General features: G+C 38.7%; 1 protein-coding gene across 1 annotated transcript in view; it reads left to right on the forward strand.

The window, feature by feature from the left end:
- The first annotated feature begins 10,403 nt into the window (after positions 1 to 10,403).
- The window catches only part of WDR49 (WD repeat domain 49), a 140,217-nt gene continuing 125,235 nt past the window's right edge, over positions 10,404 to 25,385 (forward strand). Inside the window, exon 1 of the mRNA XM_045503057.1 lies at positions 10,404 to 11,061. Coding sequence (XP_045359013.1) covers positions 10,900 to 11,061 — 162 coding nt within the window. The 5' untranslated portion in view covers positions 10,404 to 10,899. The remainder of the gene's footprint in view (positions 11,062 to 25,385) is intronic.

A 25,385-nucleotide genomic window follows, 5' to 3' on the forward strand; every position in this document is an offset into this window, starting at 1 on the left:
TGGCTATTTCTGTCACTCTTCCTAGCTGTACTGATTGGAACAGGGGCAGCAATTTTGTCCAAGGGCCAAAATTTCTGGTGATGGCCTTTGAGTAGCCAATCCATAGGTGGCTCTGTTCAAACACGATGAGCTGGATCACTTCAGGTTTTGCTCCAAATTCTAAACTGTGTAATTCTAAAACTTGATTGGCAGTGGGAGATTAAGCCAAAGGTATACAGTTAGGCGATAAAGCAAAAGGAACACACATGAGCCAACGTCAAGAGGAAGCAGAAACCATGGGTAAAGGTGAGGTGAAGCAAGTTGACCAGAGGGTAAGTTGTCAGTTTGTAGTGACCGAATGTAGAAATACAAAAAGAAACAGCCGTTGAGTTGCTCAAGTGACATTTAGGTGAACATTTAATTGATTGCTATTGAGATAAAATAATCCAATTTCCAGCCCTTGTTTGGTTCCTGAATGATCTTCATCAAACTTGGCAGTGCTGTAATTCCTTACTTCTGAGTGCCTAATATGTCTCTCTTTCTCTGGCTCTCTCTCTCTCTCCCCATCCTTCCTCTATATAACAAATCCCCATCACTTGGCTACCTAAGTGAGCTTGTTTTTTATAACCAAAATAGCCTGATCTACATTGCCTCATGGGTAGCTGTATTCATGGAGTACTGATTATTAAGCACTCATATTTATTTTCCTAATGCTAAAACACTAGATTTATTCTCTTATTTTCCCTATTTCCCCCAATATATGCCCCCCCCCACTTTCTTTGCTGATAATTTACCACTAAAATGAAGGAAAGGGGAGAAAAAGGAAGTAGACTGTGTAATTAGGCATTCCTCTTCTTTCTGTTGGTCTGCACAGTTACCAGCTAGAAAGCTCCCCTGGCTAATCAGATTTTTCTTGTAATTTAGAAAAGAATGATCCCTACAATTCTATCTATAACTAGTTAATTGAAAATAGCTAGATTTGTTTTCCACTTTTTCTTTCCCAAGAGGAAAAAGAAGAAGAAGAAAAAAAAAAAAAAAAAAAGATACTTCTCTGTTCCCAGGTAAAAGGGAAAAAAAAAAAAAAAAAAGAAATAACCTTTACCTATTCCTTTGCTGTCTTTGTGTTCAAAATACAAAAAGGCAGAGAAATCTGGGAAAATGATTTCACACCTAAGGAAACACACTCCAGCATTTATGGCCTGTTCTTGATCAGACATGTCACTTAGCTGGTTCTCAAAAACCTACGTCCAACAATTCCAAAAGCACACTTTAACCTTTTAACCTTGCACATGCACTAGTATTTCCAACAAGACAAATGTTATCTTCCTTGTTGTTTATATCTGTTATAGGTTATTAGGTTATAGGTAACAAAACTCTTAAGTAATGTTTAAATAGTTTTTTTTAACATAAGAAATCTTGAAAAAAAAAAAAAACAGTTGCTGATGTTGGTTAAGGGGCTTAAGTATTAATTTTCTGACATTTTTGTTGTTTTTTCCCTCTGCTATTCCAGTCATCCTGTCAGCATACAGGGCAGGATGAAGAGAAGAGGGAGTACCTTTCCTGTTTTATTTAAAGCAAAAGACTTTCCAAGGTCCCAACAGGCTTCCACGTTTCAATGGTTTCATTGTCCAGAACTGTGTCATTATGTGACATGGCCATTTCTGCCTGGAAGGGAATCTGGGAAGGCAAGCTGTCTTTCCTGGTGTTGGGCACAATGTTGTGTATGGAACGGGGTTCTACCAGCAAGGCAGACGCCAGAAGGGGATATTGGATAGGAAACCCAAATTGCTGGCAAGATAGCTAGGAGGAAAATGTTAATGGGTCCTTTAGTAGCCTTTCTGAGCCTCAGAGATGCCTTGGTATTTGACCTTTTGCAAACTTGCTCTCTCCACATTAATTCCAGGAATTATAAGGAGAATCCAATTAAGGAAACTGTTCAATCACCTATGCTTCACTGTTGCAAATGTTTATACTCAATAGCCAATACTATGAGAAACAAGCAATATTATGAGATGCAGACTCCACTGGAGAATGGGCACTGTCATGGGTACCTGGGTGGCAAGGAGGGGTGCTGTGTGACTCCTGGATATAAAAGCTGAACTGACCCCAGAGCCAGTGGCTTCCATGAGGGAGGCTTGTCCTCATAAACTCAGCAGGACATCAGTGGTGCTTCACCTGCTTGAGCTCAAATTCTGAAATTTTCACTGTTAACTTTTAGCTTGAAAACATTTCAAAACTACATTAACTGTAAGAATAGTGCAATAATATCTATGTATGTGTGTGTTGATAGCTGTTATATAAGATCATTATTATTGAGTATAGCACTGTAGGATAATCCTGTACTTATTGTTTATCTCACCCTACCAGAGACAGGACCAATTTGGCTTTGTCACTTTATATCACCAGTGCTGAACGCTATGCTTGGCTCATAGTGTCAATGTATGAAAAGGAACGACTAAGCGAATAAAGAACTACATTTCAATTGTATTCTTTTCAAAGAATCCACTTGCCATTAAGTGTTAAAATCTCCACTGGCAATGTAACAAGAGTTCCTGGTAGTTCAGGGTTCAGCATCGGTAAAAAAAAAAAAAAAAAAAAAAAAAGTACTTACTGCCAGTATGAATGCAGTAATACCACCTAGAACATAGCATCTTTTTTTTGGGGGGGGGGAGCCCCTATAGAGCATTCTTATACTTCCCCCCTCCCCCTTTTTAAAACTAAGTACTGGAGGGGAATTTTACAGATCATGTGATTTAGTCTTCTAATTCTACTCATGAAGATTCTGAAACCAGAGAAGTTGAGTAACTTCCCCAAGTTCATGCAGCTGGTTATTGTCATAAATTTACATCATTTTTTTTTCTCTTAGTTGAGACCTGACTCACTTCTCTAAATGTAGCATCCTGCTTGGTACATTTATCTGCCAGACCATTACCATCTTTGTATTTTCCCAAAAGGGGGCATGAACTCTTCCCTGAGCTAAGTGGCCTCCACCACACCACATGCACGCACACACACACACACACACTCACACCTGAGGTGACCATGAACACACATAATCAGCACTCCTATCATCTGCTCAACACATGTGTAACTCCCTGCCTCATTCAAGAGTATATTTGTAAAGCTTGTCTTTAAAGGACCTCATGTTTTTCAGACATTGGCAAAAATGAATCTTGAAAATTACAAAATCAAAATATGTTGAGTAAATTAAGATCCATTTTCTCTGACAGTATTTGGTCTAGGCAATGATTGCAAAACTCCATCTGCATTTTGTAAGATGACTTCTCTGTGAGCACACTTGGAACAGCTTGATTTAGGAGTGTCCTTCTGGTATTAATTTGACTATCCCTGCTCCTGCCGCAGAGAAATAGAGCCCCTTGGTCTTTAGGGCTCTTCATCAGAGCACCATGTTTGGGAGCACTGTGTTCTGTGGGAAATATTTATTGAGGCAGCTTTCTCTCTCAGGCTCACAGCTTTCAATCTTTTAAAGTACAGAACTTTAAAGTCTCAGAACTTTGCTATAAGTTTTGAATTCCTTTTTATTGCCTTTTCCCCCTTTGCTTTCCTAGACAGAATTTCTTAGGGTAAACAAAGGTAAAATGGCAGCATTTTTCATAGTAGTTTGGATTTTTTTGTTTCTTTGTGTGTGTGATCAGTGGAAGATTGGCACAGGAAAAAAGAATATATGAAATATATAATATACACTATGAATATATATGATTCATAATATGAAATATATGATATATTATATATTATAATATACATAAAATAATATATATATTATATGACAATTCCTTTTTGTTTGAGCTCCTTTTAATTTATTAAACATTCATTTGGGGCACTGGGGTGGCTCATTCAGTTAAGCATCTGACTTTGGCTCAGGTCACGATCTCATGGTTCACGAGTTCAAGCCCCACATTGGGCTCTCTGCTGACAGCGTGGAGCCCACTTTGGATCCTCTCTGCCCACCCCCACTCTGCCCTTCCCCTGCTTGCGTGCTCTCTCTCTCTCTCAAAATTAAATAAACATTTAAAGAACACATTCGTTCAATAAATATTTATTTGATGCTTACTATGTGCCAAGCTAGCGAGCTGTGCTAGGTACCTAATAAATATATTATTATAATGATTATATTTACATTTTACATTAGTTTATACATAATATACATAATAAGCATGGTAACATAAGCTGTCTTGTATTTTCATACCTCATTTGAATGTCAAAGCAGGTGTTTGAAGTGGTCACGTAGGAATTATTATCTCCACTTATGACTGTAGAAACCGAAGCCCAAAGAAAATATATGTCCAGAGTTACATGGATATGGTGAGGACTGCATGAAAATCCAGCTTTCCTGACTCTGACCTTGGATCTCTTGTCCCATAGTATTTTATCCCTTTTGGAGGTACTTTTATCTCCACATTTTGCCTCTGCCACCCCAGTTAGTGATCAGTGCCCACCCAAAGCATTGTGGCTGCCCATGGTCCTCCCTTGAGGTAATTTATAGGAGAAGCTCGCAGTCTTACACTCTTACATGTCTCCTCTCTCAATCTCTGTTTCTCTCTCTGTTGTATATGTGTATGTATATGTATATGTACACGTACATGTATATGTATATGTGTATATAGTATCTTGCCTGACACGAAACCACTCAGGGCATTCAGATTGAATTAAAATGCACTTTGCTTCTAGAATAAAGTTTTTAATGCTTTATAAATAAAACATCTAATGCTGGGGATTCAGGCATTCAAATAGTCTAAGAAGGTCATGTTATGACAGACAGTTGTTATACTGCTTTGGTTATGGGAAAAAGTTATTTCTGTTATTATTAAAAATAGATTCAGACAGTGCCATATAGACGAAGTCTTCTTAGAGAAAACTTTGATAGTTGCCATTAGCAATCCTAAGGCACAAAATGTTTTTCAAAGTGATAACCACCCCACACACACACACACACACACAATAATTACATTTAATAACTAATCTCGAAAAAATTGGTATGCCATTGTTCTCTCTGGGATTAATTTAGATGTAAGAACTTCCTAGAAGCAATGAAAATGATTATAGAATGTCATCTTCAATACAAAATACCATACTGTGGATAATTTTCCTTCATTCTGTCTTCCAGTTACAATATTCCAATCCCTCCTACCTGGTCTCCCTGAATGTGCAGGGACTTTGCCTTCCTCTGACTATGTACCAATATTAGTGCTAATTCATGTGCAGAATTTATGATTTATATATAGCTTTGACCATATTATCTCATTTTAACCTTAAAACAATTCTGAGATAAACCATATTGCTATCTTTATTTTGAGTTATTACTCAGTTTGCTCAAGATCATAGGGTCTGAAAGTGAGAGAACCAAGACGTGACCCTGGTATTCTGACTCCAAATTCTAAACTCCTTTGACTTCATTACCTAGTATATGCTTTCCATCTCCTCACTTCTTATACCTCTCAGCTTTCAAACTGGATTTGAAATCACCCTGGTGTTTAACAGATTTCTCTGCACATGGCTTTATACTATGGAGTACATAAAAGGATCTGGGTTTTCAATTCCAACTTCTCTGCTTCTTTGCTGGGTGATCTTAGGTAAGTTATTTAATCCATCTAAGTCCCAGCTTATCCATCTATAAGATGATGACCATAATAGTGCCCATATCAAAGGATACCAAAGTAAATTAAATGAAATAATCGATGTGAAGTGTTAGCAGAGACCATATCATGGTATTATTACATTATGCAATTTATAAGTTGTGTAAGGTTGGGCAAGATACTTAATCTTGTTCAGTTCCATCATTAAGAAAAAAAAAAGGAAATATTAAGTATCTTGCAGGCGTATAATGAGGTTTAAATAAAATAACATTTGTGAAAGTGCCTAACAGTCGTTGGAACTCAATAATTTTTCATTTTCAACCCACTTGCTTTCTGTCTTTCTTCAAAGAGAAAATCAATAAATGTTTACTGGATTTCCAGTCACTCCTTTCATGGCAATGATTTTATGACTATGTGTTAGTGCTTCTATACATGGATGCAAGTGTTCGATATCAAGGTGACTTTGATAAACTGTTCTAAAGCTCCTTGTAGAATAAAATGCAGTGTCCTTTGAGAGAGGTAACATAAAGGAATTTGGTAACCTAGTTCAGAGTAATTGCCCAGAAAGTGGCTCCCCAGTGAAAGCTGTGCAGACAGCCAGCCCACATGTACTTTGGGCATGGACGCATTTCAAGGAGAAGGGTTTGTTAAACCAAAGAGGTGCTCAAAAGTGATTAGCTGTTGGAAACACCCATTCAAATTTGCATAACAACATTGAACCTGAGGATATTTTTAAGCAGTGATTTTCAGTATCCCTTTCAGTGGATCCTATGTGTCTACTGACACAAGAAAAGCACAGTGGTAGAATGCATCTTTTCAAGTGGTAGAAATACTTGTCAATAATTAGAATGTTCTTAATTTTACCTTCCACTTCCACGTATTTTTTAATTTGGCTGCCACTGCCAAATTATAAATTTATAACATGCAATTTATTGCAAAATTATATATTTAGTTCTTTTAGGATATCATTATTTTGTGACTTCTCAGTGTTTAAATACTTGAACAGTCTGAGAAATGCTATTATGAAAATACGGTTTTGTTACTATGGACATTGTTCAGCAGATCAAGAGGCAAACATTATATTGCCTAAGAGTTCACTGAAGACCTGCTTTCTCCAAAGATAGGATTAATTTAAAACCAACCTTTTACTACTATTTGTGTCTTTGAGCAACGGTGCGTGTGTCTCATTCATCGTTGCTTTTCTGGCACCTAGAGCAGTGTCTGGGATGGAATAGGGTTGCAACACATTTCCATCTTACACAGAAACTGTATGTATAAAAAATGCTTTGTTGCAAAAGCACTTAACTGGTTTATTCTAAGTGCTTTGAAGATTCAATCTTTTGTTTCCCTCACTCATTTTATTTTTCATGGAATTTTGCTTCTGTTTCTGATTCAGTGTCACCCATTCCCAGGATCCTTCCCTGACATCTCAGAGCTATGGGTGAAGTTCACTTTCTGCCCATCCCATTTTACAAATGAGCACACATTGCTGTACTGCTGTGTGGCTTATGCGAAGCTCTGTGTTGGCAATGTAAGTCTCGAGCATTAGTGAGGTATCATCCTTGTTCTTAGAGAGTTAATGTAGTAGGAGACAGAGATACACAGGCAACTAATTATACTGCAAGGCAGAAAGAAAAAGTGCTGTGCTTAAAGTATAAACAAAATGCTGTGGTTGCAGAGTGGAAGGAGTAATTAATTCAAACGGGGAGGATCAGGAACAAGGAAGGAAAGAAGCTAATATTTACTGAGGACTTAAAAGTTGCAGAAGGCAAGCCTAGTGCTTTCCCTCAGGCTCTGGCAGGAGGTTGTATTTAAACTGAGCTGTGGGGTGTTTGGCTGCTGGGCCATGTTGGGAAGGCCTGGGTTCAAGAAACAAGGATACCAGGAGAAGACACCCTTCTGCTGTTCCCGTGCAACGGGGACTGGGACAGCCTTCATGTGGGATAGTCTGGTGGAAAACTGGATTGGTAAGGGAAAGCTGGTTTCTGTCAAAATGAGGAGGTGCAGGGAGAATTCTAGGCAAAGATGAAGAATGTCGGTAAGGATAGGCTTCAGTGTGAGGGGAGGGCAAACTAAGGAAGGGGGATTGGAGGAAAGGCGAGGCCCACATGTACACTGGTGGGTATAAATTACGGGCTGGACCGGGGAGTCATGTAAGCACACTTAGGAGAGCGTGTTCAGTGGGGAGAATGATTCAGTCCCAAGGTTCCAAAGGAAGCACAGGCCAGTGGAGGCTTCCGCTTGCCCTACCCTTTCACGTGTGAGCGCTCCATGGGGCTGGCGAGTGTTGGCGGGTCCCTACAGGGAAGGGGAGCAGGTGTCCCCTAGCTCACCAGCCTTCTCTGCTAACTCAACCGTCCACTCCTTCTCTCCTGACTCAAACTGTCTTCATCGCTGCGCGTTCGCCCGCAGAGCCCGGTATTGGAGGCGGCCTGGGGCAGGTTTTCACACAATCGTAATTGATTCCCGGCAAGCAAGAAGGTAAATTTCAGCGGAGTCAAGAGGCTAGTTATGGATTTTACAGTGCTGTGGAAGTTTAACCTGAAAATTAACCACACAGTTACAAAGAAGGTTAAAGCCATTTAAGACTTTACGATCAAGAATTATTTCCCACGCCGTAATTTTACCTAACCAAACTGTGTCGATTGATTAACTTCTGCGGTAATTTATTAGCTGCTCGTTATACTTTCCTGTTTTGACTAATGAAAACGTTTAGCGCTGCATCTTGATGGCAGCTAAGTAGGCCAGGCAGTTTGTCTAAGAATAATTAGAGAATTTTGCATTGTTAGCCAGTGGGGTACCTACCTCTCCCGGTGCAGCTTCAGAGAATGGTTTTTCTGTTTCCTCAGCCTTCCCTCATTAGTGTCTCTTTCTGGATAAAGCCCAACTCTCCAGAACATCACTATAAAATATTTTACAAACATTTATGAGACTGATCCAGCTGATCCAAACTATTATTAGTTTTCTAATTAGGATAGCAAAAAGAACTATTTTGTTCCTATGGAGACAGCTTAGGGGAATTTATAATATTAGGGCTTAAAAACATTTTCCTAGCTTACGTGAAGGTCTAAATCAGGAAAGGCCAACCTGGGGTAAACACGCCCCCCCTTTGCCCTTCTGTGCCCGTGATACACATCTGTAATCTATAATGCCACTCCTTTCCTCGGAGCCTAGATATGACTTCAGAATCTTTCTCAACACAGCACCAGAAACAGCAAGAGGTTGGGATTGGCATGAAAGATGAACTAGCCAGGTAATTGCTCCTACAAGCCTATAAAACTCCCTCAGGTGCAGGGACCAGATCCAATTCAGGACACGACATACAGTAGGTTCTTAATAAACGGTCTTTGGAATGAACAGTGGACAGAGAGCTAGATGAATTAAATGGATGCATGAATGATGTTTTTCCCCTCTAAAACTGGTGTAGGAATGCCTTTAGGATGTTTCCTTCTCTGTGTTCTTCGGAATGTACTGTGTATCACCATAGCCTTGTGAACACCAGCTCATAGAAATGATAGAGCTGGAAGAGACCTGAGAAAATACCGAGTGACGACTTTTCAGTTTTGCAAAGGTGAACGAAAGGTGCAGAGAGGACATCCATCTACGGCGCAGTCTCTGAAGCCTGAGAGCCATCCCCCGTATTTCATACCTTATTATCTCTTGTGGCTTTTGGCATTTTCTTTTTCGCTTCACCTGTAAAGTGGGGAGAGTGATTTTGTCTATCTTGTCTGCTTTGCAGGGTTGTTGTAAAGCTAAATAAGCAAAAGAATGCAAAATGCTTGGTGTAGTGCCTAGCATATGGTAAATACTCAAAATACTCAAAAACACTTCTTTTTTTCCCCTTTCTTTAATGGTAGCTGAACCAATGATGATACTGTAAGTGGTTTTATTACAAAGCTTATCATGTGATGCTGTGGTTTCTCCCCTTCTGTTCAATGAATTGATGAACATCCCCATTTTAGATACATAAAACTAAGACAAAGAGAAGATAGGAATGAATTCTTATTAAGAATAAAAGGTTTCCTATATGGAAAACATAAAATTCCAGAATGTCATTCTCTTTTCTTTGGCTAATCTTATTATTTCATAATATATAACATGCTTCATAGAAATATATATTTATAAAACTTGCTTCTAAATAATAGAGCAGTGAAGTTTAATTAAAAAGGAGGGAGATGAGCAGTGCCTCGGTGGCTCAGTGGGTTAAGCTTCTGACTTCAGCTCAGGTCATGATCTCAAAGTCTGTGGGTTTGAGCCCCATGCTGGGCTCTGTACTGACAGCTCAGAGCCTGAAGCCTGCTTTGGATTCCTTGGTTCCCTCTCTCTCTGCCCCTCCCCCACTCATGCTCTGTCTCTTTCTCGAAAATGAATAAACATTAAAAAAATAAAATAAGGGGCGCCTGGGTGGCTCAGTCGGTTAAGCTGCCGACTTCGGCCCAGGTCACCATCTCGTGGTCCGTGAGTTCGAGCCCCGCCTCGGGCTCTGTGCCGGCAGCTAGGAGCCTGGAGCCTGCTTCCTATTCTGTGTCTCCCTCTCTCTGACCCTCCCCTGTTCATGCTCTGTCTCTCCCTGTCTCAAAAATAAATAAAACGTTAAAAAAAAATTTAAATAAAATAAAATAAAAAAGGAGGTAGCTGAATTGTCCTTTAAAAAAAAAAACATTTACATCACACATTGAAGCCTTGAGGTCAGTAATTAGTTGTGTGGGCGGGGGTGGGGAGCGGGGAGGGTTAGGTAAAGTTGTAGTTGACTTCACTTTGGTTGCCAGGAAACACACAAAGGCAAGCAGGAGCAGATGAAACAAAGAATTGCACATTGCTGGTAAAGTGGCCTTCGGAGGCAAGCCCTCCGTTGGGACAGAAGACTTGCAGCTGCAAGTCACACAAGAAAATGGAGTTTAAACCCCTGACATGCTAACGGAAGCAAGGTTAGCCAAAGAAGTTCTGAGAAGTTGCTTTTTTTAATGCGTTTCAAAGGAGATTTACAAGCTGCGTTCTGTATTGGTTGGTATAAACATGGGGGGAAGCTTTATCCATTTTTAATCAAGCCAGATTAAACAGAATATAAGGAGGGGTGTTTTAAAAGGATTCGATTGTAGATTTTGAAAGTAAACTGTGGAATCAAAGACATGTGGAGGTTGAGGGCTTTTACTCCCTACCTTGAACATTTTGGCTTGAACATTTTGTCTCCTAATTGTCTGCCTTGAAATGTGCTTTCATTTTGGAATTCTGTTGCTAAATTGGGTTTGTTTTCAAAGGCACCTGTTGAATTAAAAAAAAAAAGTATAGAAATAGTTGAAGGCAGCTGAAAAGAGGTGAAGCCATTATGAGTTACCAGAATGCACTTGAGTTGAACAAGGGGCCACAGCTGGGGTCAAAGAGCCCCAGAGGAACAGGAAGTGTGGCCACAGATGAAGACCACCACCCTGCCCTGCTTGAAAACCAGCTCTGTATGGGCGACTTTCTCAAAATACAGAGTGCTTTTGAGGTAAGCCTTAATCTTAATTACTGGAGGGTTTAAATTGTTCATGAAGACTAGGATGAAGCAGATTTTTCCCTTAAAATTGTTTATGTATTTAATGGTTAAGACCTTCGATGGTTAAGTGTCTGACTTGGGCTCAGATCTAGTGGTTCATGAGTTGGAGCCCCTCGTCTGGCTCTGTGCTGACAGCCTGGAGCCTGCTTTGGATTCTGTGTCTCCCTTTCTCTCTGTCCCTCCCCTGCTCTCACTGTCTCTCTCTCTCTCAAAAGTAAATAAACATTAAAAACAAACAAACAGGGAATTGAAAAGAACTGATCAGGCTTGGATTTCACGCCAGAGTAACGTTAGTCCTCAGTTCTGTGGGCCAAAAAATATGATTTAGTTCAAAATTGCCGCTGTTGAATATCCTTGCCATCAAGGAAGGATTAATTCTTGGACAAAATTTTTCTTAGAGATCACCATTGTTTTGGAAACCCAAAGGTTATGGTTGTGAGTGGGGACCAAGGTGACTCCCAGCACAACTGTCCTTAGGAAGTCTGGAAATGCAAATAAGCAGTTTGTAAACATTCTCCCCTGCTTCACTCCAAGTGACTCCATTTTGGGGGGGCACTTAATTGTCCCAGGATCCGTGTGAGCGACAGTCTCCCACTTTTTTGGTAATTATCGGAACAATGCCAATCGAAACAAAATGTAAAGTTTTCATTTTAATTCTACATATGAAATAGACCTTAGGAATTTTAACTATAAGTAAATAAGTTCCTTCTCTCTCTCTTAGCTAATTAATTTGGAATTCTGCAGCTGTGCATTATAACCCGCATACATCAAAATGATTTTTAGTTTCTCATAGGAGTACAAAGAAGTGCTCTTTCGTGCTGTGGAATTTAGGTAGACATGAGCCCTCCTCCTTTCTACTTCATTATGTTTGCTAAAATATGTTCTCAGGACTTCAGAAGATCCTCTGAGGGTGCTTGGGAGTATCCACATTAATTTGAGACAGACATGCAATATTTTGGAATACCACCTTGAAATTAATAAAGCATGATGAAATGTAACAATTATATCAGCCTGTAATTGGCATAAATTTTAATCTTCAGCTTTCTCCCCCCAAAAGAGTTGCTAACTACTGGAAAAGTCTGCTGTACCCTGTTTTGCATAACCAATTAGATTCTACCTATAATGATAAATTAATGTCCCAATTATATCAATCATTTCTTTATAATATAATCCATCACATTTAGTAGGAAAGACATGCTCTGCCCTACACTTTCCTCATTTTAATTGTCATATATTTGCTATTCATCCAACCCTATTTGCCTGAAAAATTTCAGTGTTGCTCATGTCCAATGCCCCAAATGGATCTGGCATATTTTGATAGACATAGCAAACATTTTGACAGCTTGAGAACATTCAGAAATACGTAACTCCAGATCATGACAGCTTTGACTCTGCCATGAACAGAAATATGGTGGTTTGTTCCGCTAGGACACAAAGAATCTGAATTCTAGGGTCTGTTAGGAGAGTCGACATCCTAAAGTTGATGTGTTCAAGCGTGAAACTGCTGCCTAAGGGTGGGGGTGGGTGTTCTCTTCTCTTCAACCGCTGATCAGCCTGGAGTGAAGCCAATGAAACAGGATAATCAGTCTCAAGATTTTTTTTTTTTTAACTTTAAATGTTTCAAAGATTGGATCACTTATCTTGAAATTACCAGTTGGAAAAGCAGGTATTACTGAGAGAGAAGAGATTGCAAGTGGAGCTTGCATGAACATAGAAAATCTAATGACAGTTTAAAAAAAAAGAAATTGAGCTTTGCATATACACTTTTCAGAGAAAACGAAGTCTGTCCATTTTTCACAGACTCAACAGACACAGAATGGAATAATCCAATGGCAAATGTGCAACAGGACTAAAAGTTAGGCCCTTGAGACAGTCTGATTTCTAAACACAGCATGGATACTGAGAGAAGGATGATACACTTGATAATTTCACTGGAGTTCGGTCCATCTGTCATGAACGTTAGGCCCACAGGCCACAGGTGTAGATTGCTGTAAAAGGACAAATTGCCCTAAGTGTCCTGCAACATGGAACTCTAAAGGTGGTGATTTGTAGTCCAACCATTAAAGACATGCTCTTGGAAATGCCAAGATTCTGGCACTAGATCTCTTTATCTCTTCTTTTTTTGTACACAGATTGCTTATTTGGGGCTGAACATTTGTCAGATATTAGATAAAGTCCATATCCTTAATTGAAAAATGGGGAGTTGGGTCTTTGAATTGCATATTGAATGTTTCACGTGTATTGCCAAATGAAATATACACACCGTATACATCTTAGTAGTAACATTTAGGAATGAAGCAAGTAATGCTTACATGTATTGTAAAGTGGTATAAATAACTCAGAGTCACTAACCATAAGCTCTTTTATCAGATTTCTTGGATTTAAATCCCAGTTTTGCCTCTAACAGTATGTCTTTGTGCAAATGACTTAACCCTTTGGGCCTTGGTTTCCTTTATTTCTAACGTGGGGGACAACAGATTTGTGGTGAAGATTAGGTAAGCTGTTATCTGAAAAGTACTTGGAAGAGTGCTTGACACAGAGTAAGTGCTCAATTAACATGGGTATTATTCAGGGAGTAGATGTTGAATCACATGGCCTCTAACATTCTCCTGATTCTAACTCCTACATTTCCTAAAGGGATTTGAACTTTGAATAACACAACTATGCTTTTACATTCCTTTTAGTTGCTGTAGGAAGTGGAAGCAGTGAGTTGCAAAGACAAATTCACATACAAGTGCACAAAGGCGTCATTCTTCACCTCTTATTTCACATTTTATTAGCATTCAAAAGATTTTAACTGATGTCTTGATCCTCATCTTTTTTTTTAATTTTATTGTATTTTATTTTAAATCGATCCCCATCTTTAGAACAAAGAAATTACCTGGATAGAAGTACTAGAAATTTCATTTTCTTTCAAGTGATGGTGTCCAAAAAGCCATATATCAACCTGAATGGAATGAAACTTGTATTCTTCAAAGAATTGTAAAATGGTTGTTACTCAAACTTCCCTGTAGCACTTGCAATGTTTAGAGAGATGACATGGTCTCTGGATATTCATATTATTTTGATGTCCACCATATTTTACATTTTCTTAGATACTTCAAAAGCTATAGCTATTATGTAGAAAAAGATGGCTGTGGTTTGACGATTTTAGAGGAATGCAGATAAGTGAAAATTATGGTCCAAGGGAAATGGAATTTTGGAAAAGCCCCATTGAGACCTGTTATATATTGAGGTTCTTCAGAGTCTGGCTATGTAAATTTCTGAGTATTTCTTCCCTTGAATTCTACATTGTTGACCTCTTCATGCCAGGACTTTCTGTTCTTCGGTCCTGGATGCCCTGCTGCCTGTTTGGCCTGGGACTATGGTTTGCCCACCCCTGCTGGACTCACTGGGTTGGGTCCCCACCTACCTCTGACAGCAGCTGTGTCTGTATATCATCTCCTGGAACTTCTGTTCTGGCCAAGGTTGTGGGCCCAGAATGAGGGACTGACCCTATCCTGTCTATTCCATGCCGCTATTTGCCCCAGCCCTGCTAAATTTTTCGCTTAAATAGCTAGAAATGAAATCTAAACCACATGCAAAAGATGAGCTATTTATGCTCAAAGCATAAAACATTGAGAAAAGCATAGCAAAAATCCTAGTAGAATTTTTAACATCCCCAGAGATGTTCAGGGAGGTTCTCAGAACAAACCTGTCTTGGGGGTAAATGGAATGTGCACAGTACACTTGTGCTAACTTAGTCTCGAAACATCAGAGAAGTTCAGAAGGCAATTCCACAGTTCCTGAAAATTGTGCTTGAGATGTAATAAAACGATTAAATCCACAGAATTTATGTTATCCTTATTCTTGGTCGTCTTTATAAAATTTGCAAGAGTCTGCCTATAGACAGATTCTACAGCTGAGCCTATGAATGATGCTTCCTTGTTCCGACAGGACAAAGCTGAAGGCTCTGAGATCCTGCCAGGCAGTGTAGACTCTAAGGGAATATGGAAAGATGGGTTAGGCCTTTCCTACCTTTGCTTTATTTGTCCTTTTTTTTTATTATTATTTTTTTCTTTGTCTTTTTTTTTTTTTTTAACATTTATTCATTTTTGAGAGACAAAGAGAGACAGAGCACAAGCAGGGGTGGGGCAGAGAGAGAGGGAGACACAGAATCTGAAGCAGGCTCCAGGCCCTGAGCTGTCAGCACAGAGCCCAACGTGGGGCTCGAGCTCACGAACCATGAGATCATGACCTGAGCTGAAGTCAAACACTTAACTGACCGAGCCACCCAGGCACCCCTATTTGTCCTTCTTTCTAATCCGTCAAGATTTCTCCCTGTTCCATAAGGCCCCAGTCTTCTCTCAGCCTTTTCATTGCTCATTATATCTTCACTATTAAGGTCCCCAAGTGGACAGGCCTTTTTGGACATATCTCATGTTCCAGAAGAATTCTTGTCTCTTACTTCTTTCTTTTCCACTCCAGGCATTACTATCCTAAACACAAATAAAATCCCCCATCTTTGTTTCATTCCCTTTCCTTACAACTATTAGATTTTGCTTATCTCTGACAAAATAGGAGACAGTTCAGGAAGATCATTAAAAAAAAAATTTAGGTAAAACTGATAGTTAAAAACTCTATATTATGTTATCCAGTAAAGTTCCACATTAGACAATTTGTATTTTCATAGTGTGTGCACACTGTAAAATATATAATAGCCCATACACGTTAGAGGTTTATTTCTTGCTCATATAAATTAGAAAGTAGATATTTCTAATTGGTGGGCAGCTCCAGGTAAGGATTCAGGTGCCCGGGCTCCTTCCATCTCTCACCATTTGTGATCGCCACGCATCAAGCCAGTAGCAGGAGTGAAAGCAAGAAGGGTCACATGTGGAAGGTTTTCATGGATCCCGGACACATCCCAACTGCAAGGGCAGCTGGAGCACAGGTTATGTACACAGGTTGTGCCCAGAAAACAGTCTCATCCCCAATCCTTAGAGTTGGATGGTAGAAAAAGTTCTGTCTCTCCTAATAAACCAACATGCTTCCTTTCATAGATTAAGGAGAGTTCATGTGCCTGACAATGTTTTGTGTTTTGCCTTAATTGCCAGGTTTGAATTTAGTGTTCAATTAATACCACTCTTCTTAATGTAGATTTTTCTGGAACAGCTATCTGCTCTTTTCATTATATGACCCCTGTTCTTTTATCTTTGCTTTAATGGTCTAACCACCTATGTACCTTCATTGTAACTGAACTAAAACTCTTTCTGGAAATCAGTGGAGGGGAAAATGATGAATAAAAATTTAATATCTTTCAAGTATGATAAGATTTTATAAAGCAGTTCTATAGGCATCATGTTATTTGATCCTCTCACCAGCCTGGAATGTAGGCAGGGTAGACATTTTTATTTCCCATTTACACACAAGAGGAAGGAAGCGCAAAAATATTTAATTGAATTACCTCATGGGGCAGAGCCAGGACCCAGGGACAGATTGTCAACTTTCCAGCCCATTGTATGGCACGGCTCCCACTGGCCACAAGGCAACCTTGTGGGATGTTGTTGTAAGGAACAGGAATCCGATAGGTTAAGGACTTGGTTAACAAACCAACCAAGTTAAGTTAATAACACATAGGCGCTCAGCCCTCGTAACTTGGGATTAACGTACAATCAGCAAATAATCAATAATAAAATCAATGCAGAGAAAAGGTGGAAGAAAAAAAGGAAAAATAAGAATAATTTAGTACTTTATTATCATTTTTTTCCTTTCTAAAGACATCTTATGGGGCGCCTAGGTGGCTCAGTCAGCTAAGCATCTGACTCGAGCCCAGGTCATAATCCCATGGTTCATAGGTTTGAGCCCCACGTTGGGCTCTGTGCTGACAGCTCAGAGCCTGGAGCCTGTTTGGGATTCTGTGTGTGTGTGTGTGTCTCTCTCTCTGCCCCTCACCTGCTCACACTCTGTCTCTCTCTCTATCTCTCTCAAAAATAAATAAACATAAAATAAAATTAAAAAAATAAATAAATAAAATAAGGGCATCTCAATGGAGGCTTATGAGAAGGTAAACAGGTAAAGCTTTATCTAGAACTCTGTTATATAGTACGTTGTACATTCAGCAGCCTCAGTCAATTCATGACCTGCTAAACAAAGGCAGTAGGTCAGAGCATTTCTTACCTCAACTCTCTTAGTGGAATCAAAAAACCCATTTTTGGTGGCAGCAGGAAATCAGTGAAGCTCAGGGGGGTCTCCCCTACCGCTCACCCAACATTAAGGTAATAATAACACAAAGCAGATCCACACCACTGCAGCTGGTACAATTGGAAATGACTGACATTCTTTGGAGGTTTTGTTTGACTTGCTAGAATTCGTGGTTGAGGCTAGCAAACAATGTCATCACCAAAACAAAAGCAAGTAAAGTTGTTTGTCAACACACATGAAAAATCGGCCTTCTTAAACGCTGCTGACTTTGTGCCGAATTTTGTGATGAGTTCTAACAGCTTCATGCCCTTTCCCATTTCTCTGTGTGCTTTTGGAGCAGGTGCTTATAAAAATTGATCCGGGTCAGAGAGGGTGGTGAAGAATGCTTTAGGTGAACAAATATTTTAACCTTGAGCTTTGGCCAGGATTGGAGCAGAGAAGGCAACCAAGAAACTTGTTATAAAGGTGAGAGAAAAACAGTACAGTGCCTGTTGCTATTCATTTGTGGTGCATCAACTTAGCCAGACCTGTAGACCAAGGGCATGGCCTACTTTTTCAATTTTCTTGAGAATTAAAAAAGAAAAATAAAGCAGGCAACCGAAGAACTATAATGTGTGCCATTACTGCACATTTGTCATTCATTACCAAGTATATTACACTCAGTGATAACACAACCTACCACCCCAGGAAGTCTCTGGATTGTCCCTTGGTGATTTCCAACTTTTTCCCAAGGCTCTGCTTCACACTTCCACAAGCACCTCAGGGTCTTTTCCTCCCTCATTGTGTCTTACCACCATTTCATGGATATATGACCCCCATTAAATCTGGACTCTCTGGGCACTGACATTCTCTGCTGAGGACTACCAGGGGCACTGTTTTCCTCTACTCCTTCCCCTTCCACGTGTGCACATGTTCTTCTCTAATTCTCTCAACACTTCTGAGGCCAGGTTGCCACATTGCTCCAGACCTGCGTTGTCCAATATGGTGGCCGTGAGCCCCAGGTGGTTATTTAAATTAAAGTGAAAACTAAAAAAAGAAGAATTTAATAAAATGAAAGGTTCAGTTCTTCACAAGCACCAGCCATATTTAAAGTACTCAGTAGCCACAAGTGGTTAATAGCTATCATATTGGATAATTAAGTTTATGGAATGTTTTTATCATTGAAGACAGTCCTATTGGGCAATGCTGTTTTGGACCCTTCTCATGGTATCCTACTAATTTGTTCCATTTCCTCGTTTCTGGTTACATTTATATGGCAAAGAGGTTACTCTTTCTGTAAACCTACCCGGAGGTTGAAGAAAATATTTTTCTTCAGAAAATAGAGCCTGGAGGCCAGAAAATATTTTCCTTCACTCTAGTCTTAGACCTATTTCTCTACATTCCTTCCCTGGGATGGTAAAGAATATGTGACATCTATTCCTTTCAGGGGAATCCTTATCTCCTCATCCAATCCCTTTCCACCTCCCCACAGGTAGTTAGTTTAGATTTATGGTTCCAACATATCAGTCACAAAATTATCCAGCACTGTAACATTACCCAAATTATTTAAGTCATGCTGGTCATATTTTAGTTATTTGAATGATTTAACAGTAGTGCTATTTTAGGGCCTATCAAATGCTGGTGTCAGCTTGGAATATTCCTGCCCCCTCCCCCACAATTTCCCAGCAAACTCATACTCATACTTCATATTTACATACTTCCCTCTCAAGAAAGTCTCTCACCATCAAGGCTGGGTTATCACCTTCCCAGGTTTCTGTTCACCTCTTTTTGTAGCTTTCTGTCTGTTCTTTTTGTTGTTTTAATTGCATATGCCCTGACTAAGTACAATGCTGTTATTTAAAACCAAGTAGAAGGATCAGGCAGGCAGAGAGAAGTCAGTGCGACATCAATAGATCCCAGAGGGTGGACACTATGGATGCAGATGAGATATCTGGAGAAGAGAGCAGAGTGTCTAAGACAGATCTTAGGGAAATTTTTCAAGGAGGTAGAGAAACTGGAGTGGATACAATAAACAAAGAAGCAAGGTTATTTCCTGGAAGTTGAAAGGAGAGAAGCAAACAGAAAAAGAGAGTATAGCCAGTGAAATACAATTTCATTCATTTTTATGATTCCTATTTAACAGTCCCTTTATTATTAAAACAAAGGTAGGAGGAAAACATTATTCTCATTGTAAAAAGTTGAGTCACACATGAAATTGCCCTCTTACCATGGCCCACCCTCAGCCACTGCTCTGCCCCAACTACTCTTGCATTGCATCTTTCCAATGTATTTTTTATTCATTTCTGCCCATAAATGCACATCCCCATATCACATATAGTTCTATTCTTCATAACTATGTCTACATATTTTATGCATTCAAGGACAAAATGCCACACAAATAGCTCCTAATCATGTGAAAAGATATTCAAATTCATTAGGAATTTGATTTGAAATGCAAATAAAAAAAGAAGACATCTTTTTTCATTCATCAGCTTGGCAAAGATTCCCAATATATATTGTTGGCAAAGAATCAGGGAAATGGGTACTATTATTAAGACTGAATTGTCAAAGCTTTTTTGGTAGGCCGTTTTCCAGAACATATCAAATGTAAAATGTATCCAATGTGTACTTTTTGAATGAGCAATTCCAATTCTGTCAGCTATCCTAAATGAATTATGACGTACATAAAAAAAAATCTATGTACAAGAATATTCATTGTAATTCATTTTAATATTGTCAGTAAGATGGACTATTTAAAATGGCCCAAATATTTGTCAATAAATGAATAGATAAGGAAATTACAGTATACTCCTACTACTCAGCTATTAAAAAGAATAAGGCAAGCATATGAAATTGTCAGGATTTACTGTTCAATGGAAAAAGGAAAATTGCAGAACCGTGCAAATCGTATTCTAAAATGAAAAATGTGTGTGTTTCAATATGTATTGAGGTCTCAATCATGGAAAAATAGAATCTTACTTGTAGCAGGACAAGCATAGCAGATGACTTGTGGGCACCTTATCTATATCGTAATTCAGAGCAAAGATAAATGTCATTAAAATGTCAGCATATCTAATAACCTAAAAATTCCATGGTACTCTCCTAAATGTGTGTCTAACAACACTGAATTTAAGCAATGCTGAATTTAAAAGTGACACCTTTTATAAATACTTCGAGCTTCTACTAAGTAATGTTTCTCCACCAGCTTCCTTTCCCTGAGTTTTAGCATTAACAGACAGACTGTGGAGACCTATTTTATTGCCTTCATTTTACATGAGAGGAAACAAAAATCTAAAACAAAGGGATTTGTTTTTGTCCAGCTCCATTTGACTTGTGGGCAAAGCCAGAACATTGCTCAGTGTCTTCTGATATCCGTTTCCGTCCCTTTTCTCATGGTGGACAACCCTAAACTTCGTTTAGAGTTGTTTCGAATTTTCCAACATTATTTTACACAGTATTTTCCTATAACTTGACCATTGTTTATTACTATGATCTCCTTCTGAAATTTGCTGTTACTGGTAAAACAGATGAGCATCTCTTCTGCAATATGGAAGAGAACGGTAAAAATATTTTCATCCATTATCTCATTCTTGCAACAGGTATTTATTGAATGTCTGCCCTGGGGGATTTGAAAAGCACTTAGACCCTGACCTTCCTTCACAGAAGGGTATATGCCAACAAGTAAACTTGCAGTTGCTCTGTAATCACTCCGTGCTCTGAGGAAAGAACAGAACTGGGAGAGCATATGGCTCACATTGGGGAAGGGCCTCCTGGAAGGTTTCTTGGAGGAAGGAAAGTCAAAGCCACAATCTGAGGGAAGGGCATCACGCAGGCAGGTAAATGCAGGTTGGGAGGTTAGTTTTCTGGAAGGAGGATATGAAGTGGGCAGAAGTAGTTGGTACTTTCAGGCATCCATTTACCTGTGTCTTTGTTAGTCACAAAATTTTAATTCTGTCCAGACTCGTGAGCCCTCGAATCGTTGATATCATCCTGTAAATGAAAATTAAAATTAAAATTCATTGAAGCAAGCCAAAAAAAAAAAAAAAAAAGGCAATATGAACCTTGGCTGGCAGACTAGTGTCTCCTGTTGTGCTGTTCGGTCTCTCACGAAAGTTGGTAGGTGAACATAGCAGACGATGATTTAAACTGATGCATCTGTTTTGAAATAGCATATCTAATCTTCTGCTCCAGAAGATGTTCACAAGGTTGACAGCAAACGCTAATACATATTCATAACCAATAGGCTTCGTAACCAAGGGAAATTGAGGCAAGTGCAACAGAATGCAGCATGAGACAGCAGCATGTTAATTTTAAATTTAATTATAGAGATGGAGGAAAGAATGCATTTTGGTAGTGCACACTCATTCAGCTGTCATGGAACATTACCCCCAAATCATGCCAAATATTTGACAAGAAGAAATAGTATTTTGGGTGAAATGCTTGATAAAACTAGCAGGTTCTGGAGAAAATGAGACTCTGAAACCGTATTAGAAACTATTTTTCATGTAGAGAAAAAAAAAAGCATTGCAGAATTTTAATGATAGGAAGTAAAAAAAAATAAAAAGCTTTCAAACTAAGGAAAGGTTTCTGGTCTATAGAATATTTTCAACATGCATAAATGCTAAATTCAGTTTGGAGAGCATACATCTTGTTGTCTTGTTCAAAGCTGATACCAAATGCTTCAAATAGTCTTTGGCGTGGAGCAGTTGCTTGATAATTATCTGTTGAATATGAATATGAATGAATACATAAACCTACCCCATGCTACTTTGTCTGATGTACAAGTTCAATATATATTTATTAATGACTAGATCAGTGGATGGATGGATGGATGGGGGGGTGGAAATATCCGCCTAAGCCAACTCACATTTTGTTTTTGTTTTTAATTTTTTTTAACGTTTATTTATTTTTGAGACAGAGAGAGACAGAGCATGAACAGGGGAGGGGCAGAGAGAGGAGGGAGACACAGAATCTGAAGCAGGCTCCAGGCTCTGAGCTGTCAGCACAGAGCCCAACGCGGGGCTCGAACACACGGACCGTGAGATCATGACCTGAGCCGAAGTCGGACACTTAACCGACCGAGCTACCCAGGCGCCCCATGCCAACTCACATTTTGGCATTAATTCACAGGATTCATTACTCACCAGTGAACGGTGGCAGTGAACTTTGGGTCAGTGACATGTTAACCCACTGCTAGCTTTGACATGGGAGAAAATACCTAGATTTCTGAGGAAATTGGATTGTCAGTCTCTCCATAGTTTTTAACTGGCACTTGTTTTCTTACCTTGGGCAAATCCTTATTTACAGAGCAGGGAAAAAAAGAGGAAAAAATTTCTTTCCCTATTTCATTAAAAAATATTGCTACGGGAAAAAGTTAAGGAAAAAATAAATATAAATAGCATTTCTAAAAGTTGGCAGACTTTAAAAGAAGGAAGCGTCTGCTTTAAAAATGTATTGCTTTGTTTTGCCAGCAAGTATGTGAACGTTTAGGCTTATTAGAACTTTTTTTTCAGCAGCCAATTGGTGAGTCTTAAGAGGAATGAGCTCAGTGGGGGTTTTGGGTATAGACAATCTCATACTTTACTGATGGAAATGTAAATTTGTTCAACTTTTTGGAGAAGGATTTGGCAAGATATATCAAATGCTTTAAGAATATTTAAATTCTGACCCAGCAATTATGTTTCCAGGAAATTTCCCTCAGGAAATAATTGGACAAATAAGCAAAGACATATGTGTTGGGATGTTTATTGCAGGACTGTTTATATAAAACAACAAAGCATTGGTAACAATTGAAATTTTTACTACTGTGGGGCCATAAATTGTATATCTTCTCCATAGAATATTGTGCAGCTGTTAAAAATGATGGTAAAGACCAACCTATATTGCACAAGGCAACCTTCATGATATGCTGTAACATGGAAAAGCAGCACACAAAGATACATATATCATGACACCATTTCAGAAATAATACACAGGTATTTCTATTTCTGCCCAGAAGAAAATCTGAGACGTTGATGGCATTATGGAGGATTTTAATTTTGGGGTTATTTATATTTTCTATTTTCTATAGTAAACATGAACTATTTTGTGCAAAAAAAATAATTTTACAAATGTATTGGCACACTTACACATTACTAATTGAAAGCACATGATCGCTTCTTAATTTAAAGAAAGGCTGTCAAGTTTCTTACAAAGGGTATATTTTTGGAGGTTTGCACTTAGGTTTTAGTGCTTAGTTTTGACATAAGTTATAGTGAAATCCAAATCTTACAAATCTCAAAGGCTGGAGGAAGTTTTACAGAGTTTGTGCTTCTTTTTTTTTTTCTTTTTTTTTTTTTATAAGAATAGCTTATGAGAACTGAGCGTATCTGCAGAAAATGCTTTCTAGGCAAAAGGAAAGGATTTTTCGAATATTCTTTGAAAGGTTTTCAGGCAGACAGGAAGATTTTCTAAATGTCTAAAGTTGTGCCCACTGAGATAATCAAGCAGACATCCTGAGTATGTTAGCTTTTTTGCAAGAAAAGTTGGAAGCAATACTGGGTTGTTGTTTTTTTTTTTTTTTTTAATTGCTCAATAGTTACATAGACATAGCGAAATAAATTTACAAGCATTATCTTAGAAGAGCTGAATGAGAATATGTTTTCTAATAGAGCAGACATTTTTCACGTTTATTATAAGAGAAGTTTCAAAAATACGGGGGTATTAATTTTTTACCTCAAAAAGAACCAGACAGATGGGGTGCCTGGGTGGCTCAGTTGGCTAAACATCCAACTCTTGCTTTTGGCTCAGGTTATGATCTCGCAGTTGGTGAGATCGAGCCCCTCGTTGGGCTCTGTGCACTGACAGTGCGAGGCCTGCTTGGGATTCTCTTCTCTCCCTCTCTCAGCTTCTCTCTCCTCTCCCCCACCCCAGAAAAAAATAGAAGTGAAAGGGTATACTTTCAAAATCTGTTAGGAGTTTTTGTTTGGAAAGTCTATATTCAAATTGGAACAAATGTCTACCGGAAGAAGGTTTTATTAAAGCCATACTTTTTACTAAAGCCAAATTAAATTTTCAACTGAAGGGACTGACAGTTAATTATTTTAGGCTGTATGTTTTATAATGAAATCAAATTTCCTAAATTCTTTATATCTCCCTAGCTATACTAAATATATGCTTGTGAATTTAGGTTGATGTGGATGTGTCTTCAACAATAATAACTTAAAGTTGTAATAAAATTATTTAATGTAAAGAAGGCCTATGTGCAGATTATCTTATTGGACCTTCATACAAACCCTGAGAGATGTTATGACTGACTTGTGGGCCCACAAATTTTAGGTAGTGAATTCAAGCATAATATTCAGATGTTAACTAAATTAGTATTAATTTAGATATATGTGTATGCTTATATACATGTATTTTTTCCCCAAAATGACTCAAAGATATGTTATTTTGCCACTGAGTACTGAATCTAATACAGATTGAGAGTTTATAGCAATCAAATCATGGTATATGGAAGCTCACTTTTAGATTGAAGGATTATTTTATCTTTCTTCCTGTGGAGTTACCTTCTGCCATGAAGTCCAGGATAGGAACCTCTGGCTCACCTAAAGTTCATAAAGTAGCAGTTGAAATGGCTCATGACGAGGTACAGGCTACAGTGAGTCACAATGACAAGATGTTGGTCTTGTATGCATGAAATGGTCTTGGGCTCTGGAAACAGGTAGGTAAACTTTACTTTCACTGGGCTCACTTGGAACAGTTTTGTATTTGAGGAAGACCAACTGACACAGTGTATACAGTTGCTATTTCGTATTAAGCCCCAAACTAGCATCTGCTACCCCGATGGCAATGGTCACAGAAACTGAGAACTTCGCATAATCCTGTTAGTAGAGTCTCCTTCACATAATCTTCGGGCCCGCTGAGAAGTCTCTTAGAAGCTAATTAGAAACTAGCCCCTCCTGATAGATAGGATCAGTTTACTAAAATTAGTAATTATGTACACCTCCAAATCCTTACACACACACACACACACACACACACACACACACATCAACAAATGAATTTAGCTAAATCCTTAGAGAAGACTCATTGCTGGTATGAAGTCCTTCTGTTCTTTAAACTATTTAGCAGGGAAT

The sequence above is a fragment of the Leopardus geoffroyi genome, chromosome C2 (genome assembly GCF_018350155.1).
Source record: "Leopardus geoffroyi isolate Oge1 chromosome C2, O.geoffroyi_Oge1_pat1.0, whole genome shotgun sequence".
NCBI classification, from domain to species: Eukaryota; Metazoa; Chordata; class Mammalia; order Carnivora; family Felidae; genus Leopardus; species Leopardus geoffroyi.